At 44.0% G+C, this 19,196-nt stretch overlaps 1 protein-coding gene across 8 annotated transcripts in view; it reads left to right on the top strand.

The window, feature by feature from the left end:
* Positions 1–19,196, top strand: part of SDK1 (sidekick cell adhesion molecule 1) — a 596,711-nt gene that overhangs the window by 342,579 nt on the left and 234,936 nt on the right. For all 8 annotated transcript variants that reach the window (XM_083474661.1, XM_083474660.1, XM_083474664.1 and 5 more), the window contains exon 9: positions 11,060–11,143. In XM_083474661.1, the coding sequence (XP_083330787.1) occupies positions 11,060–11,143 (84 nt within the window). The remainder of the gene's footprint in view (positions 1–11,059; positions 11,144–19,196) is intronic.

The following is a 19,196-nucleotide window of genomic DNA, read 5'->3' as shown; positions in this document are numbered from 1 at the left end:
CGCTAGGGGAAAGATTTTGAGTGTTGCAATGACAACTTTGATTAGAGTTGTCTGCATACTCTTATTTGGGATGTTTTATTTATTTCTCTTATCAGTTTTTATAGGGGCACTGGTGAATGAAGTCATGAAAAGAGCTTGCAGTATGAAGAAGCAGATGAAAAGAAATCAGTAACAAATTGGTTATCAGTTAATTTTATTGCACTTTTCATGCGGCAAGCCACTCTCGTTTGGTTTGTTTACTCCCAGTGTCAGCTGCATTGGGGGATTTATGTATTTGTGGAACATTAGGAGGGGTGTCTAACAGGAAGCTAAAACAGCCCAGTAGTGGAATAATTCATGAAAAAAGCTGGCGTTCCAAAATGGAAGAGTGCCATCTCTTAATTAGTCAGGGCACAGCACCAAGGGGAAGGTGCAGGCGAGAATCAAATATGATAAAGAGCTCCTATAAAAGGGATCATTCTCTCTGAGCTTTCTTGAAGGTGTTTCTTCTGAAGCCTACATTATTAAATTCTGTTTTAGCAGCACTTAAGGACTCTATTATGCTTGTCCATTTCTGCACATAAAATATTTGTAGGGTACACAAGTAGATAACACCATGCATGTCTTGGCATAAAGAAAACAAAAGGTTTCCTGAGCCTGCTTAGACGCTGTGCTAGACAAGCACTCCAGAACTGACCAGAAAGTTCATTCGGAGCAGAAATTCTGTCTACCAGGCTTCACAAAATGGGACCCTGGAGAGGGAGAATTGGCTTCTTGAGTGATAAAAATCTGAACAGGGATAAGAAATTGGAATGAAATGTAGTGTTTTCCAGAGGGGTACTTAATGAAGATTTTTTTTTGTTTTGTGGCTTAAGTAGGTTAAACACAAATGGATCGTACACTAACAAGAGCAATGGGAATATGAAATAATTCATTCAGGAATCTGTAAAGCAGGCGTGGGGAACATTTCCCCCAACAGATTTTGCCGAACTATAATTCCCACAGCTGTGGCAAGCTTAGCCAATGGCTAGCATCCCCCTGCCCCTTGCTATAGAGGGATCCTACAACATGTTGAAGGCCAAGTGCTGGTAGCTTTTTGAATTGAAGTTTTAAAACAGACAAAGACAAAATATGGATGAATGTGGTGTTACAGGGAAGGGGCAATGTGGAATTTGGAAAAGGAAATAATAGTTCTGGAAATATAATGTAAAAGCTGAGTAGGCAAGTTTATATCAAATAAACAGAACAGGTTGGATATAATTTCGGTTGCTGATATATTATGAATAAATAGGACAGGTTGGGTATGATTCTGCAGATTATGTATTACCAAGAAAGGTTGTGATATCCTCATTCCTGGGTTTTTCATAAGCAAGCGAAAGGGCAAAACATAAAGTGGAATGATTCAGCCATACTCTAAATACAAAATTGTGGGCAGCAAAACGAGGCGGACAGTATATTGGGATTAAATAAGACAAAGCTTTTTTATTTATTAAGCTTTTAAAACTTTCAGCAATATAAAAACTTAGCACCAATGAATGTGGAGAACTGATGGACACCTGTTTCCATGCCCTGGGGAGCCGACTTGGCTTTCTGGCCACAGCTGCCTCAGGTGCTCATAGGTCAATCCTGTGCCAAACCCTCTCAGCAAGGCTGCCCTGCCCTCTGTAGGAATCTACTCCAGCTGCCCAGGCACTGCTATTGGATGCCACCATTGCCCTTCCTGTAGGAGTTCTGCAACCGTCTCTTTGTACCCTATATTCACATTTTAGGGTCTCTGCCCAATGCCCCCCTCTCTCTAAAGAACTTGTCCTCTGGCATAGGTCAACCTGCAAAGCTGAGACAATTAGAAATCATTAAATCAATCAGTCAAATCATTCTACCAGTTGACCCAGAATGCAGCATCCTAGGGAAAGTGGGAAATGTGCCAATCCAATGCTAATCAGGTTAGATGTATGGGGTGTGTGTGTGTGTGTGTGTGTGTGTGTGTGTGTGTGTGTGTGTGAATCATTGCTCTTCCTCAAAGGGGAGGAGGGTGGGTGGGTTGTGCTGCTTGGACAAGTGAAGGTGAGAAAGAGGCACATATACTGTATCTCCTGCTCTCATTGCTCAGTCTTGTGGTGGCTGGTCATGCTGAATTGTTGCAAGACATCATCTGAGCTCACACACATGCTTCTTAGTAGCCCAGAAGGTTGTCACACAGCACCACAAACTGCCACTGGAAGCAAAAAAGCCTCATTCTGATGTAAAGGACAGACGATATGCCCTTCAGCATTTTCACCTCCATCGTTCTGCCCGGACCCTGAGGTCCAACGCCGAGGGCCTTCTGGTGGTTCCCTCATTGTGAGAAGCAAAGCTACAGGGAACCAGGCAGAGGGCCTTCTCGGTAGCGGCGCCCGCCCTGTGGAACGCCCTCCCATCAGATGTCCAGGAGATAAACAACTACCTGACATTTAGAAGACCTCTGAAGGCTGCCCCGTTCAGGGAAGTTTTTAATGTGTGACATTTTAATGTATTTTTAATCTTTGTTGGAAGCCTCCCAGAGTGGCTGGGGAAACCCAGCCAGATGGGCAGGGTACAAATGATAAATAATAATAATAATTATTATTATTTAGTAGTATATTATGATGAGCAGTGCATATTAGAAACATGATGCTGTTAAACCCATAACAAATTTAAAATGGCTCCAGTTTAAAATTTGCTGGACTATATTTCAGATGGAGAATACTTGCTGTTCCTGTTCAATCACATAAACCAGCATGACTGGAGAAGGCACTGATGCCATTGTTTGCCACCATTGTGGTCAATCAAGATCCACTTCTGTCATGTAAACGCCTAACCTGAATTTTGCAATGCAGACAGTGCTCATATGCTAAATGCCCTTGACTTGAGGGGCCTTAAATTGCACCCCTTTCATTTCAATAGAAAGCCAAGGCCCCACTCCCTCACATGAATGCATTTCAGTGCCCTGGTATTCTATCAGTCAGAAATTCCTGCAAAATGCTTCCAATCTGAATATTTAGTGAGTTGTATCCATGATGCATCAAGAAATAAAATGATCCCCATCATGCTGCTAACACATAGCACAATTTCCCAACTAGTGTGGCAAAGCTTTCTTTGATTTCTTCATACAGTTCTAGCAAAGATAAACTAAGGTGGTTCCAAACTCTGGTTTTATTAGCTGCAGTTGTTATAAATTTTTTAAAGGGTAGTGTGTTCCTGAGCTGGCACAGCAGCAGTTGGGGGGAAGATTTGCAGGAGATTAGATAAGAACATATTTGTTCTGCTACTAGTCACCCTAAGATTAAGTATTGCCATTGCACTCATTTGGAAATGGGACTAATTCTTTAAAAAACAAACAAAAAACACCGATTTTTCCTCATGTTCTTGGAGGTCCTTTAATATAACAGCTCCAAATAGTTATTTTTATACTGCCGTTTCAGTAAGAGTTTATGAAATCTTGCCACTACATAAAATGAACAATTGTGCTTTAAAGCAGAAGCTGTGGCTGAAAATAAAACTGGACAAAGGGGAAAAGAAAAAAAGCAATGATACAAAGATGTCAGGATAGTCAGGTGGGACAAAGCAGTGTGAGGCCACAATGCCTCGTTGCCGTTGACCCCTTGGACGTTGACAAGGTGGAGCAGAGGCAAAAGGCACAGTGAGAAGACTCCAATCCTCTCTTTACAAAGCCCTCAAACATTCCATTCTTATTAAAGGATGCCTGACCTCTCTTCATACTTAATAATATTTTATCAATGTACTCCTTTAACCTAGCAAGGCAGGCTGCAATCCTAGCCCTGGTAAACGTATGTTCCATAGGACTTACTTCTGTGCCGTTGGTTGGAATTTGTATCCAGAACAAAAGGCTAGAGGGCAGAAACAAGAAAGCAAGACAAGAAGGGCAGAAGCGAGGAAGCAAGACAAGGAGAGAGAGAATAGGCAATGCAAGGAATGCAGTCCAATCAAAGATTTGACCCACAATAGGCTATTTCTGCCTTTGGACCTTGGCTTCAAGTTTGTTTTCTCCAGCAGGTCTGATGAAGCAGTTGAGTTGTGGGCTGTCTTTAAATTTGGAGTTGATGACACCAGGCTTCTGAGATCTGAGAGAGGTCTTTGGCATGTTCTCTGCAGCAGAAAGATGCTGTCCTGTGACAGTTGCCAATTCACAGTGAGGAATGAATCAACCCTCCTCCCCAGGAGTCATTGTGGGCTGCTGCTGCTGGTAAAGTGTCTTAGCTCCAGGTGCTTCCTCTGTGGTGACTAGGATTCATGTTTCGTAGCTGGGGGAAAATGTGTGTTTGTGTGTGTTTGTGTGTGTATAATATCTCCCTTTGGGAACAAATTGTGCCATAAGGTGGAAGCAAAGGAGCAGTCGTACGCATGCTTTGATTGAGTCTGTGTTAGATCTAAGCAAGATCTAACACAGGCAGCATTTACATTAAGGCAAACAGGATAATGTGTGTGCGTGCACAAATATAAAGGATCATAGATCAACACATTTGCTGGATGCAGGTATTGGCTGCAGTTTTGGAGTGAGCAAATCTGGTTTATATATAGAAAGGTGCATTTTGAGGGACAGAGAAATGTAATGAATGGCAGCTGTTCCCTTTTACAAATTGTTCGCCAATAAATGAACTTGCAGAAGATGAGTCTGAGTGCAGGTTTCCTCATTAGCTGTGCAGGAACACCATTTTGTCACAGAATCTGTACAATGGTTTCCTATCTCTGTGCACATTGCTTGATTGTGAAATGTGTTTGGGATGTTTTCTGGAAGCTGAGTGAAAATGGATACCAATCAAATTATTCAAGAAGTTCAAAATTATTTGCCTACTATGTATGGGATGTTAAAGAAAATCTTTGGCAGCTCCCCATAAGTTTCAAAGGATGCTGCTTCCTATACACATTAAGCTTCTGCATTAGAGCTATTTATTTGGCACAATTGTTTCTTTTCCTTTGGATCTTCCTTCTTGACCCCTTAATTCATGGTCCTAAGCACCCTTGCCAAGGGGTAAGCACCACTGAATCTGATGGAACATTCTTCTGAGCAAACATGCTTAAGAAAAACTGATCTGCTTTCCCACATTAGATTATTTTAGGATTGTGTTCCAAAGTAGATCACAAGTATAGCAGGAACCCATCAATACACAATCCCATTCTATAAGCCTAGCTATATAGCCAACACAACTCTATAACAATAGATTCAGTAGGATTCTCCCCCCCCCAGTTATTAATATAAATAAGCCTAATGTCAAAAATTCAACAATGCAACATCAACTTTACTACTAATAAATTAAAACGATTTCCAGAGAGCAGCTTAAAACCAATTGAATGTGAATAAAAGCAAACTCTAGGAAAATAATAAAATTGCCATGCACAAAAAGCCATTATCAGTCTCAGCTTCCCACTTAGTAAGTAATGTGGAGAAGTTTCCAAAATTACCCACACATATTGGCAGACAGGCAGTCTTCACTCCTGGCTCTCACCTGGCCCTTCTCCACCTTTCACCTGGGGAAGAACAATATTTAGTGCCCTCTCACCCACCCCCAAGCCATAAAGGGAGAGGCACAAATGGTTTTATGTCCAACCCATTTTATTTTCACCTGCCTCAACCCTATCAAAAGTCTGTTCCATGACGTTTCCACATTAATCTGAGGATTTTAATTTTTTATGAAAACCAGCATTTTATACATATGTATGAATGTGAATGTCCCTTTCTCCTCAAATTATAATTTTAAAGTGCATTTCGATACATTTTCTGAGGTAATGACTGTGTCGCAACATTTGGAGATGTGTGAAATCTGACCGAGAGTGACTTCTAAGCCACACACTAGCGTGGGAAGTTTGGATCAGGTCAGTGGAAGTCAAAATTTGCAAAAAAATAGCATTCCTCAGGCATCCCTAGGGGATCTTCACATGGCATCCACTTTGCATACTGAAAAACAGCAACAGCTTTTTTTAGCGGGAGCCAGACGTACACTTTGCGTTGCCAATGACCTCATGCTCAGGGATGGCCAACTGGGGTCTTACAGGTTGACTCCAGCTCCCAAAGCAAGATTATTTGGCCCCTCATGGCCCTAGCAAATTTTAATCTAATAAACCTTTTCTGCTCCTAACCTTCCAGTAATTAAATGTAAATTGTTTGGCCTGATCCCATAAAATGGCTACTATCATCCTGATAGTTTCTGGACCATTTCACCGTCAACATTGCAGGGCACTGCAATTTCACAACACGGCTGATGTGCCGACGCTACACCCTCCTCCTTTGATCTGGATGCTCTAATTCGCCTATTGTGTAATTTCAACGTCATTATTTCATGCCCTTCAAATATGCAGTATGTTCAGATAGGATTGGAATGGCCTTTTGGAACAGTGAATGGCCTAGTTAAAACATCATCGGGGATCATTTCAGTGTGAAATAGATGCCTCCGGGGGGAGGTAATGGGTTATGGTGGCACCTTACTCCATCTTAGGTCACCCATTTGGACTTAGGCTTCGGTGATTAATAACAGACAATCACCACCAACTAACAGCTGTTCCTCTGTTAGTTATGGCAAACGACACAATGATCCCAGTCCCTGTAGATATGCAAACATATTTGGAAAAACTCTGATCACTCCATCTGGCACTCCAGCCGGAAAAGGCTAGTTAGAAAAACACTGCTTTGCTTCAGAAGGGAGGCTGAAGCTGCTCTATTGCACTTTTGTTTCTTTCTTACCTCTCACTCTGACACACTTTGTGCTGGGAAGCTGCAGTGCCCTTTGTGGATTACCCCATAGATTCCTGAAGTAATTGTTTTAAGTCTACTGGGGTGGGGACAAGGATCCCAGTATGGGCTGCAAGGCAATTTCTCCCAAACTGCCCCACGTGGGGCAGGAGGGATGTGACTCCACAGGAACAATCAGGAGCATCAAGTGAGCTCCCCATTGTTTCTTTGCAGGGGAGCGACGGTGGGTGGGCTGCACTAGGATGTTTCCCATTAGGGAACTGAGGGAGCTCACAGTCAGTGTCAAGCAGCTGATTGATGCCAAAGCAAGCCATTTTGGAAGAACACTTTTGCACCAATAAGCTGATTGATAGTATGCCTTCAAAGTGGTTTGCTGAGAGCCCCAGTTTGTGTTCCAATCCAAACTGCACCTGCAAATGGAATTTGAAGGGGCTCACTATGACCACCACTCAGGTCATTGGTGGTCACAGTAAGCCTATTTGAACTTGACACCAGATGTTCTAATGATGTGATTAGCATGTGAATAGTCACGCCCAACTGTCAAAGTTGGTCTGCTGGCCAACTCTAGCTCTCTTCTGGAATTCAGAGTCCTGGGCACCAATTCTTCTGAATACCAGTTACTGGGCAACAAGAGGGGAGTGTTATGCTCACACCCTCCCTGTAGGCTTCCCAAAGGAATTTGCTGGGCCATTGTGGGTAAGGAGATGTGGGACTAATAGAGAGGACTTTTTTAATCTGACCCAGCAGGGCTCTTCTGACTTCACATCAAAAGCATGTGCTTTGGCAGAAATTGAAGGATAGTGCAGAGTGATTCAATGCTCAGGGGAGCAGGTTTAGCCAATAGACATCTCATGACAGCTGCCACTTCAGCTGCATGGATTGATTCTGGCTGGTTTGTTATCCTAGTACCAGTCCTGTTGAACATCAGTATGCTGTTGTAAATAGACCTGTTTTTCCTGTGCAGATTCTGTAAATGGATCCTGGATATTTTTGAAGTTAGGTGCCACAAATCCCTTAATGTTTCTCACTTGGTAGCCTGTCACACGTGCAGCAGTGGATTATTCCTTTCTGTCATTTCATCCTTGTTTCTGAAGGAGAACCAATGGAGCTGCAGCAGCTGCTTCTGCATGTAGTCCATTCACCTGCCACCTTGAGTGCAAGAGAAATCAAACACCTAGGAATATACTTCTTTATACATTATTAATTAGTGTTTCTTTTCAAATATTATTTGGTATTTTCCAGCAGGACCTACAGTCCTGTGAAACAGAGTTTGAACAACGTTTTTTCACAGAAAAACATCACCCTCAACCGCAGTATTGGGGACCCCAAAGTGATGCTCGTATTTGCCTTACAGTAGTAGCACATTGCTTTATGACAGTGGAGAAACAACAAAATACTGATGATTACACTATCCACAAGTTGGCTTTGGGCCTTTCATTTTCTGGAATGCTTTGAGTACATAAAAAAAAGTTCCAGCACTTTACAGAGAACGTGTCCTTGTGTTTTCTTCCTTTTGCTAATTTTGGATTTTCTGTCAATTTTTCTCCATGAGAGCTATTTGCCACACTCTCCTGTACCAAGTTGTTACGGCTGTTCCCTTCAGGTCCTTCCAAAACTTGGTGATGACCATACATGCTGCTGCTATGAGAATTCAGTTGGATTAATTAGTGCTTTGTGGTTTTAATGTGATTGCATTTTTTGATATCTTTGTTGGCCACCCAGAGTTCCAGCAGGAAGAAGGGTAGGATAAAAATTCAGTAACAAATATAAATGAAGAGCAGTTTGATCCACCAGAACCATACCTGAGTGACAGAGTGGGATGCAGACCTGTTGCTGTCCTGGTGTCACTCCTGCAAGGAGTGGAGCAAATCTCACAGTAGCCCAGGACCTCTCAAGAAGATGGTGCTGTTTGCAGACCTATATAGGGCAGATATGGGTGGAAGGCTCAGACGGAGGTAGCTCAGGCCTTCATGCCTTTGCTGGAGCCAAGGCTGAACAGAAAAAGGAACTGGGTGCTTGTTAAGACAAAGGGAAACAGAATATGTGGGTTGATGGGGAGAAGACAGAAGCCATGTTTAAGCTTCCCTGGTGTGACAGGAGTAATCTTGGGTTGCTGCAATGCCCTTCTCACATTCCTCTTGCCATTCCATCTGTAATTTAGTGTACTAAGTGTTTCACAACCCAGCCAAAACCTACAGGTGACTTCCATCTTTTGGCGTGCTGACATTTCTCTTATCCACCTCATATTGGAACTTGCTAGCTGTGTATCCATTTAGCCCCCATGTGTCCCTTGCGCTTTTCAAATATGTGAACAGTCAACTCAGCTGCTTACAGCTCTGGGCTCCTTGTGCCTTGGTACTTTTCTAGATAAGGCATAAAACCTCAGCATTAAGGATCAAGCGCGCTCTGTCCACCACAATTTCCCAATTATGTATAGCTTTAAAGTTTGTTTTTTTCAATAAATATGTCACTTCATGCACTTATATATTGTTTGTGTTAATAACCGTCACTTAGCTGCAAAAGATCAATAATGTCCTTACATTGATATTATTAAAAAACAATAAATCATGCAAACAGCTCTGCTTATTGCTTTCACTCTGAAGGCTTAATTTTTCTAGGAAATTCTGCCTCCTGATGTCTCTGTCGAGAAGAAAATGGAAAAGCCATACTGAGATATATTTTTAATACAAAAATATTAGCAAGTTGCATGTGAAAGTCCACAGGCAGCAGGATCACAAGAGGACAGAAAGTGTTGGGGTTGTTGAGTGTATACCCTCTGGAAGCTCAGTCACACGGTTAATCTGAGCACAGAAAACAGCCATTTAACAGAGTTGTCTTTACAAGCCCAGCACAAACACACAGCGCTATACATCACATACTATTTAGCGGTACAGTGGTACCTCGGTCTACGAACGGAAGTCGAATGGTGGAAGGGCACTGGCGGCGGGAGGCCTCATTAGGGAAAGCACATCTCAGTATAAGAACAGCTTTGGTTTAAGAACAGACTTCCAGAATGGATTAAGTTCATAAACCGAGATAACACTGTATTACAAGTAGTTTTCTCTCTCTGAGCCCAGATAAGGTTTTTTGCTTCAAAGTCCTTGCTGTTAAACACCACAGCCGAGTCCTAAGTTGAGTTGCTTGCAAAGGGTTCTCTGAGTTCTGAAGTCTGGCAATTTTCCAATTTCTTCCTCAGATGATCTCTTCACAAAGTCTTCACTCAGTTCCACAGTTCCGACACCTAGCCTTCAACAGTTCCTGCAATCTCTTACCACAACCCACAAAGTATGCTGTAACCTGAGCCCTTTAATACACTGGGTTACTTGCGAAATATGCCCATTGACACAGATAAGAGAGTCACAAGATGCTTGCAGGTGCATTGTGGCAGGTGAAGTTGTCTGGTTTTGCTGCTACAGGTGCACCATGGCATTTTCTCTCTCTCAATTCCTCCCAATGGTCATTCTTCCTCCAGTCACTGGTGTGGATACATGACCTGTCTGTCTGTTTCCAGGCTCTGTGATCGTTTGCAAAGGATTCACATATGACAGGGTTAATGTCACCAGCCTTCATGTCATGTTTGCAAACATCTTTATAACACAGAGTTGGTGTGCCAACTGACCTGGTGCCAGAAGCCACGTCCTTGGGGATCCTGCCATTTTCCATTCTGTGGACATGACCAAACCAGCATAGACATCGCTGAGACAGGAGTGTGGACACGCTGGGAGAGTGTGGGCTTGGGAGAGTACATCTTTGTTTGAGGATCTGTCCTGGCATGTGATGCCCAAAGTCCTTGTATAAAATGTGTTGCTGTAAATAAAACCCTTTATGGACCTCCCGGGATGGCTTGTCTTAACTGAGAATTAAAATATTCTCTGATTCACGCCTGTGAAATGAAAAGCAGCCCCTGCTCTGATGTTAATTTGCGGTGTAAAACCCTAAATATAAATTGGCAGTTTCTCAGTGCTCTTTGAAATTCATATTCATCATCACATATAATTGTTGAGGTTGTTTTATGAGGCTATCACTTAAAAGAAACCATAAACCCAAAATAGAAGTCAAACTAGGCCATTTGTAACACTGTATTAAATACATTCCTCTTAACCCAGAGGAAGCTTGGGTTTAGGAGCACATCAGTTTCTGCCCTGTAAGAGTTTTTCCATTCATTCGAGTGAAAGGTCTTGAGTGCACATGTGACAAATCATGGCGTTTGAGTCCCTCCATTGAAATTAATGGAATCCCTGTGCACTCTTGAGCTTTTGGGTTTGAACCTGAGCACATGAGGAATTCTGGGTTAGGTCAAGTGTTCAAGCTAAACGAATATATTTTCTTACGCTGTTCTGGTTTATCTTTCATTAGAGTCACCTTATTTTACTACTGAGCCGGAAAGCCGAATTTTGGCCGAAGTGGAGAAGACTGTGCATATCCAGTGCCAGGCAAGGGGTAAGTGGGGAGGGAACAAGTGGTCATGGTTTCTTCCTTGTTTACCTTTGAGCCTCTTTAGTAAACTTTCAATTTTCCATGATAAGAAGCAGGCTGCATCTGAGGAACATGATCTGAAAAGATGAATCATGCTTGTCTGCTGGGCAAATTGCCCCGTCTGCTTTTTGTTTGGGCTTCAGTGCCTGACAGGATGCATTCAACAAATGTGGGCAGGTAAAAAGAATTAGCGTCCTGAGCTGAGTGAATTAATGTAAGTGAAACAGTGGCTTAGGGACCCATAAGCTGAGTTGCTGAGAAACAATCAATAATTGCAATAGTTAAAGCTCCTTGTTTCTTAAAATGATGGAGCTTTTACAATAGGAGGAAAATGTCAGCTGCAAAGTCTATTTCTGCAAGCAGTAGAGCAGGCTTCCTGAAACTTGGCCCTCCAGATGTTTTGGGCCTACAACTCCCATGTGGTCAGGGATGATGGGAATTGTAGTCTCAAAAACATCTGGAGGGCCGAGTTTGAGGAAGCCTGCAGTTGAGAATTAACCCATATATACATAATACCTAACCCCCCGGAAGCTGGCAATGAACCACCCTCATGCCTTGCTGCCCCATACCCTGTACATATCTCCATGTGTGGTGGGAATGTAAAAAAACCCAACCTTTCAGGAATTCAATATTCCAAGAAATTAATAAAATAACAGAATAACAATTGGAATTCAAACCAAAATTAACTTTATTAAATACATTTCAAGACAGCCATCTGGGCTTACATAATAAAGAATTAAAAAGCCATTTATTACAAGTGGCGAGCCTCAACATAACCAGTCACTGGAAAGGCCTTTTTGGCATCATGATAGGCAATTGGTACAAAATAGTCTGAGAAACATCCTTCCTTGACAAATAACAAATAAATTATGGTTGACACACGGGCAGATCAAGAAGATGACCATGTGGTTGAATTTCATAACATATGTCATTTTTCCAGAAAATGAGCAATCCCCCATCAATATTTGGCTCAATCTATTTGATCTAAATTAAACTTCAAAACTTAATTACTGTTTTCTCTTTGAACCCCTCCTCCTTTCATCAATATATCAACACTTTATATTGTTTCATTGTTAACATAAGAGGGGAAATACGGTACTTAACAACCACAAGGGCTCCTGATTAGACATTTCACTATGTGATGTTGAATGCTATCTTTTAACTGTTCTATTCTGTTTCCCCCATTGTTTTTGTTTAAACCAATTCACGAACCAAGAACTAATAATGAACCATATGTTGTTGATATTACTGCAAATTTATCATGCTATGACATGAGAAGACTTGGACTATTTATTTGTATCATTTATTATTCCTTGCTTATAAAACCCAATAAAAAGTTATCCCAATAAAGAGAGAGAAAACATCAGCTGCAGAAACATTCAAGCGAAATTACACTTCTGTGGCAGCCGTCTTTCATTCAAATTTTAATTAGAAGGTGTGCAAACACCACTAAAAACTTCAAAATATTTATCATTCCACCTAAAGAGATCAACAGTAGTTCCATAGAAGCAGGTTCATAGGATGCTTTTAAAAAAAATGTCAGTTGTTGGCATCCATCTGGGGCACTGTCATCTAAACCAGTGTTTCCCAAACGTTTTTGGGCAACGGCACACCTGTTTACCGGAAAAAAATCTCGCGGCACACCACCATTAAAGCCCCGCCCCCGTGACGTCATTCGGGGAGCCGGCGGCCCGGGCCTGAGCTGGAAGGAGAGGCGGTGCTTTTCGGCACAAGGCAATCGGCCTGGAATTGTTTCCCGCGCGCTGCCAAAGGGAACAGCTGCGGTCGCGCGAACCCTCCGGCGCTGGGAGGGGAAAGGGCGGAGTCGCAGAGCACCAGCTGGCCGAGCGGTTGCGCGCAGCGTTGCGCTTTTGGAGAGCGTGCGGCTGCTGCTAGGGGATCCGGGGACGTGAGCAGGCCTGGCCTGACCCAGGTTGAAGGAGGACAAGCCGGCAGCGCGCCAAGTGAGTTCGGTTGCGCGCGACGGCCCCCGCTCCCCCCACCCCCGCCGGATCCTCGCCGCCGCCGCCTCTCGCCCGCCTCCCTCCCACGGCACACCAGCCGATGTCTCACGGCACAGTAGTGTGCCGCGGAACACCGGTTGGGAAACACTGATCTAAACCACTGAGCCTCTTGGGCTTGCCGATCAGGAGATCGGCGGTTCGAATCCCCATGACGGGGTGAGCTCCCGTTGCTCTGTCCCAACTCCTGCCAACCTAGCAGTTCGAAAGCACACCAGTGCCAGTAGATAAATAGGTACCACTGCGGCGGGAAGGTAAATGGCGTTTCCGTGCACTTTGGTTTCCGTCACGGTGTCCCGTTGTGCCAGAAGCGGTTTAGTCCTGCTGGCCACATGACCTGGAAAGCTGTTTGTGGACAAATGCCAGCTCTCTTGGCCTGAAAGCGAGATGAGCGCTGCAACCCCATAGTCTCCTGTGACTGGACTTAACAGTCTAGGGGTCCTTTATCTTTTTCTTTACCTTGAGAGACAATGGAGTTTGCCTCTGGGAGTGAAGTCACACTGCCTGGGGGCGCAAGCCTGGGCAGTGTGTATGAATGTCCTGAGCGGCCCAGATGACAAGACTCCCCTCTTGGCCAAACTGGTGTGGTCCAAAAGAAAGCAGAGCAATATATTTAGCACCAGCTTGGCTGCAGGAGTTGCTGGAAGGTGCCATCCAACCCTCTTAGGGACTCCAGATTTGTGTAGGGTTACTCCTTAGCCTTTTCTTCCCCAAAAAATATTCTGCAAGGCAGCAGAGGTTTAGGATCTTAGTTGTCCTTCTCCTAGATGGGTTACCTTCTCAGTTTGACAATTCCCATCAGCCCCTCACTTCCCTCTTCAGCACATGCAGAAACCTTGAATTTTTTAAATATATAAGTGTAATCTACTGATTAGACCAGGAGTCAAATCCAGAGAGAATTGACTCTGCCACTGAGAACCCACCTGTCCTTGGAAACATGACACATTCCATTCCATTTTATTCACTTATTTGGTTATAACATTTGTATAGCAGGTTAAGGCAGTTTGCAGTTGGGTGTATAGCTAAGATATTCCACACACACACACACACATGCCAAACAAACAAACAAACAAACAAACAAACAACAGTCCATTTCCTTTCCTGGGTTATTAATTAGTCTGAAGCTCAGCTATTGCCTCCCTCTTCACCCGCCTCATCTGTATTGGCCCCATAGACAGGGAAACCAAGTTGTAAATGTATGAGAAGTTTCCTAGTTCTGATTCCTTATGTACATCTGACCTAGAGTGTCAACCTTGATTGACAGCAGCTCTCAAAAGTCTCATGTGAGGTATTAGCAGCCCTACTTCCTAAGCTATTTTGATCTAGATCCTAATGTGCATCCTGCTGGAAGAACTTTAAAGAACTGGCAGAATTTTAAAGAACTCTTATTAGATTCATCCTGAAAGAGCACACAAATGGACAGACTCAAAGAAAGTTAGAGGCAGAGAGAATTTTCTATTCTCCTCACTCAAGGCAACATTTATTGACCAATAATGTGCTGGTTAGCTTCATACTTTAGCAAAATATAGCACCTAATTCTTTCTGTCTTATTGATGATGTTCATTTCATATTTGCTACTGATACTTTATTTTATGGTCTTTGCTGTTTATGATCTTTTTAAACATCAATGTTTTATTCATATGCTGCTTTCCTACACGATTGTACCCAAAGCAGTTTACAACAAATCAAATTAACAGCAGCAATGGAAAAAAAACAGAAGAACAATTACCAATATTCATATTGTCAGTACATAAATTAACAAAAAATCAACATATACAACATTGTGTAAAAATATAAGCAAACTAACTTAATTTAACAACTTAAAACTAAATGGGAGAGAGAATAAAGTCTAACACAGATATAAAAATAGTAGAAAGATGTGGCCCTTAAAAGGCAGGGGTTGTGTTGGTGGTGTTTTCAACTGGACAGTCATTAGTCCAAACCCATAAGTTGGGGTCCATTTCAAGAATGCCTTGTGAAATGGATACTTTTTTGGCCCTGCAAAAGCAGGAGGAGTGTGTATGGGCAGGGTGCATTGCTGAGACATACCAGCAGTGCTGGATTTAAAAGGTAAAGGTAAAGGGACCCCTGACCATTAGGTCCAGTCGTGGCCAACTCTGGGGTTGCAGCACTCATCTCTCTTTATTGGCCGAGGGAGCTGGCATACAGCTTCTGGGACATGTGGCCAGCATGACTAAGCCGCTTCTGGCAAACCAGAACAGCACATGGAAACGCCATTTACCTTCCCACCGGAGTGGTACCTATTTATCTACTTGCACTTTGACGTGCTTTCGAACTCCTAGGTTGGCAGGAATGCTGGATTTACATATAAGCTAAACAAGTTATAGCTCAGGGCCCCACTCTCTTGGGCCCCCCCAAAAAATTAAAGGAAAAAACCCCCTGGATGTACATTTCCAAAATATAAGATAAAAAACAAATAAAATAAAACCTACATACAGCAACAGTATTTTGTGTTGTGTAGGCTCCTATGATGTAAGTAATGGGCCCTGCCTGCTAGCCTGCTATTTCCTAAAATATCACTGGTTTGCTCATTTCCGTATATAGGGTGTATACATTTAGCATTTGCAAATGGCTTTAGATACCTATTAGGTCCATAAATTACCATATAGCATATATTCAACACAAGAAGCAGTGACAATTTGTTGTTGACAAAGGACAGCTGGACATAGAAAGGGCCCCATTACCTTCAGTAGCTGAGGGCCTCATCAAACCTAAACCCAGCCCTGCATACCAGTCATGAGAACATAAGAATTCTGCTGGATCAGGCCAATGGCCCATCTAGTCCCTTATCCTTTTCTCACAGCGGCCAACCCGATGCCCCAATGGGAAACATGGAAGCAGGATCTGAGCACAAAAGCTCTCTCCCCTCCTGTGGTTTCCAGCAACTGATATTCAGAGACATTGCTGTCTCCAGCTATGGAGGCCGAGCATAGCCATTGTGGCAAGTAGCCTTCAATAGCCCTCTCCTCCATGAATTGGTCCAAACTTCTTTTAAAGCCATTCAAGTTGATGACCATGACTACCTACTGTGGAAGTGAGTTCCATAGGTTAACTCTGTGCTGCATGAAGAAGGACTTTCTTTTACCTACACTGGCTCCCAGTACGTTTCCAAGCACAATTCAAAGTGTTGGTGCTGACCTTGGAAGCCCTCAATGGCCTCGGCCCAGAAGACCTGAAGGAGCATCTCCACCTCCATCGTTCAGCCCAGACACTGAGGTCCAGCTCCGAGGGCCTTCTGGTGGTTCCCTTACTGTGAGAAGTGAGGTTACAGGGAACCAGGCAGAGGGCCGGCTTGGTAGTGGCACCCACCCTGTGGAACGCCCTCCCATCAGGTGTCAAAGAGAAGAACAACTTCCAGACGTTTAGAAAACATCTGAAGGCAGCCCTCTTTACGGAAGCTTTTAATATTTAACAGACGACTGTATTTTAATACTTTGTTGGAAGCCACCCAGAGTGGCTGGGGAAACCCAGCCAAATGGGTGGGGTATAAATAAATTATTATTATTATTATTATTATTATTATTATTATTATTATTATTATTATTATTATTATACCTGTCCTAAATCTTCCAACATCCAGCTTCATTGGATTTCCCCAAGTTTCAATATTATAACAGAAGGCGAAAAACTTTTCTCTATACCTTGAATAATTTTGTCACTTCTTACTCGCCTTTTCATTAAACTACCGTATTTTTCGCCCTATAAGACGCACCGGCCCATAGGACGCACCTAGTTTTCAGGGGGGGAAATCAAGGAAAAAAATATGATTTCCCCCCCGCAGCTCTGGGAGCAGCGGACAGGCTGCACGCAGCCTGTGCGCTACTCCAAGACCTTCTCCCTGCTTTTGCGGGAGGTGGCGGAATTCCCCCACCTCCCGCAAAAGCCCACAGGAGCCCCACTTGACTCCTGTGAGCTTTTCGACTAGGAGGGAGAAGGGACTGATTCGGCCAGTCAGTCCCTTCTCCCTCCTTGGGGAAAAGCCCCCAAGAGCGGCGCGCTCTTTAAAGGGTGCACGGCTCCTGCAGGCTTTTCTAGGAGGTGGGGGAATTCCCCCCCTCGTAGAAAAGCCAGCAGAAGCCGCGGAGCCCCTTTAAAGAGCACGCGGCTTTTGCCTGCTTTTGCGGGAGGTGGGGGAATTTCCCCATCTCCCGCAAAAGCCCAAAGGAGGGTTGGAGAGTAGCGGCAAGGCGTCGCGCGCCTTCCTGCTGCCCCCCATCCTCTGGGGCTGGCGATGGGGGAAGCGCTGCTTTCCCCACCGCCAGCCTCAAACCCGGGTTGGAGAGCAGCGGCAAGGCGTCGCGCGCCTTCCTGCTGCCCCCCATCCTCTGGGGCTGGCGATGGGGGAAGCGCTGCTTTCCCCACCGCCAGCCTCAAACCCGGGTTGGAGAGCAGCGGCAAGGTGTCGCGCGCCTTCCTGCTGCTCCCCATCCTCTGGGGCTGGCGATGGGGGAAGCGCTGCTTTCCCCACCGCCAGCCTCAAACCCGGGTTGGAGAGCAGCGGCAAGGCGTCGCGCGCCTTCCTGCTGCCCCCCATCCTCTGGGGCTGGCGATGGGGGAAGCGCTGCTTTCCCCACCGCCAGCCTCAAACCCGGGTTGGAGAGCAGCGGCAAGGCGTTGCGCGCCTTCCTGCTGCCCCCCATCCTCTGGGGCTGGCGATGGGGGAAGCGCTGCTTTCCTCCACCGCCAGCCTCAAACAGCAGACTCTCCTGGCTTCAGCTGAAGCAACGCGAAGCCTCCGGAGCGCAGGCTTCGGAGGCTTCGTGTTGCTATCGCTGAAGCCAAGGAGTCTGCATTCGCCCCATAAGACGCACCCACATTTCCCCTTCATTTTTGGAGGGGAAAAAGTGCGTCTTATAGGGCGAAAAATACGGTATACTTTTTAATCTAGCACGAACTCACTCAACAAACAGAGTGGTTTCTTCCATCCTCACCTATTCTGTGCCCTGTCCAGATGAGTGCTGCGTTTCCAGGTTTCTCACTACTAAAGTTAGCAGCTGTCTGGCTGCTGACTTCTTACCCCGTCTCTCAGAGAGGACATAAAATGAAAAGGGGGTGTGGGGGTGCCAGCTCAGGTGCTTGAATCACAGCCCTGGGACACATCGTGAAGTTGCTCCATGCCCTGGCCATAAACAGGCAGGACGTTTCAATTTGTCACAACTCCTATGGGATTCTTTGGCGCAAAAGCCATTTATTCCATCTTTGTGCACTGTGAGTGTGGGAGACACAGATTAAATTTGCTCGATACAAATAGATTAACTATAAATAAAATTAAAGCCTGCAAAAGACAGCTTTTTACTTCATTGTAAATGGAGTTTCCTTGGGAACAAAGTTCCATTTTCTATTCCTCAGAGGCTACTCAAGTTGCAAGCATTTAAAACACTATATATATATATATATATATATATATATATATATATATATATACCGTATTTTTCGCTCTATAACACGCACCCGACCATAACACGCATGTAGTTTTTAGAGGAGGAAAATCCGTAGGCATGCCACCAGTAGGCATTTCCTCCATAACACGCACAGACATTTCCCCTTACTTTCTAGGAGGAAAAAATTGAGTGTTATGGTGCAAAAAATACGGTATATATATTACACAGACACACACACACACATATATATACACACACTAATTGGATTATATGCTGTCAGCAATCAATGGAGTTCAAATTAAAACTGTACAGATTTGCCTATGAAGAAAGAAGAGCATATTTACCTGCTACAGAGTCAGACCTTTGGTTCATAAAGCTCTACATCGCCTCCCTTGACTCGCAGAGGGGCAAGACTTTTCCCCAGCCTTTGCCAGGAGATGCCAGGGGTCTAACCTGACTCTTCCCAGCATCATTAAATATTTTTATAAAAAACAAAATCTGCTGACAGATTAGTTGGGGGCAAATTTTTAGATGATCAAAATGTTTTTATATGAACTATCAGATTGGTAAAGCTAAACTTGCAGCCCTGATAAA

This window comes from Podarcis liolepis, assembly GCF_965112155.1.
Source record: "Podarcis liolepis genome assembly, chromosome: 14".
Classification (NCBI taxonomy): Eukaryota; Metazoa; Chordata; class Lepidosauria; order Squamata; family Lacertidae; genus Podarcis; species Podarcis liolepis.
This window is presented reverse-complemented; position numbering and strand designations above follow the sequence as displayed.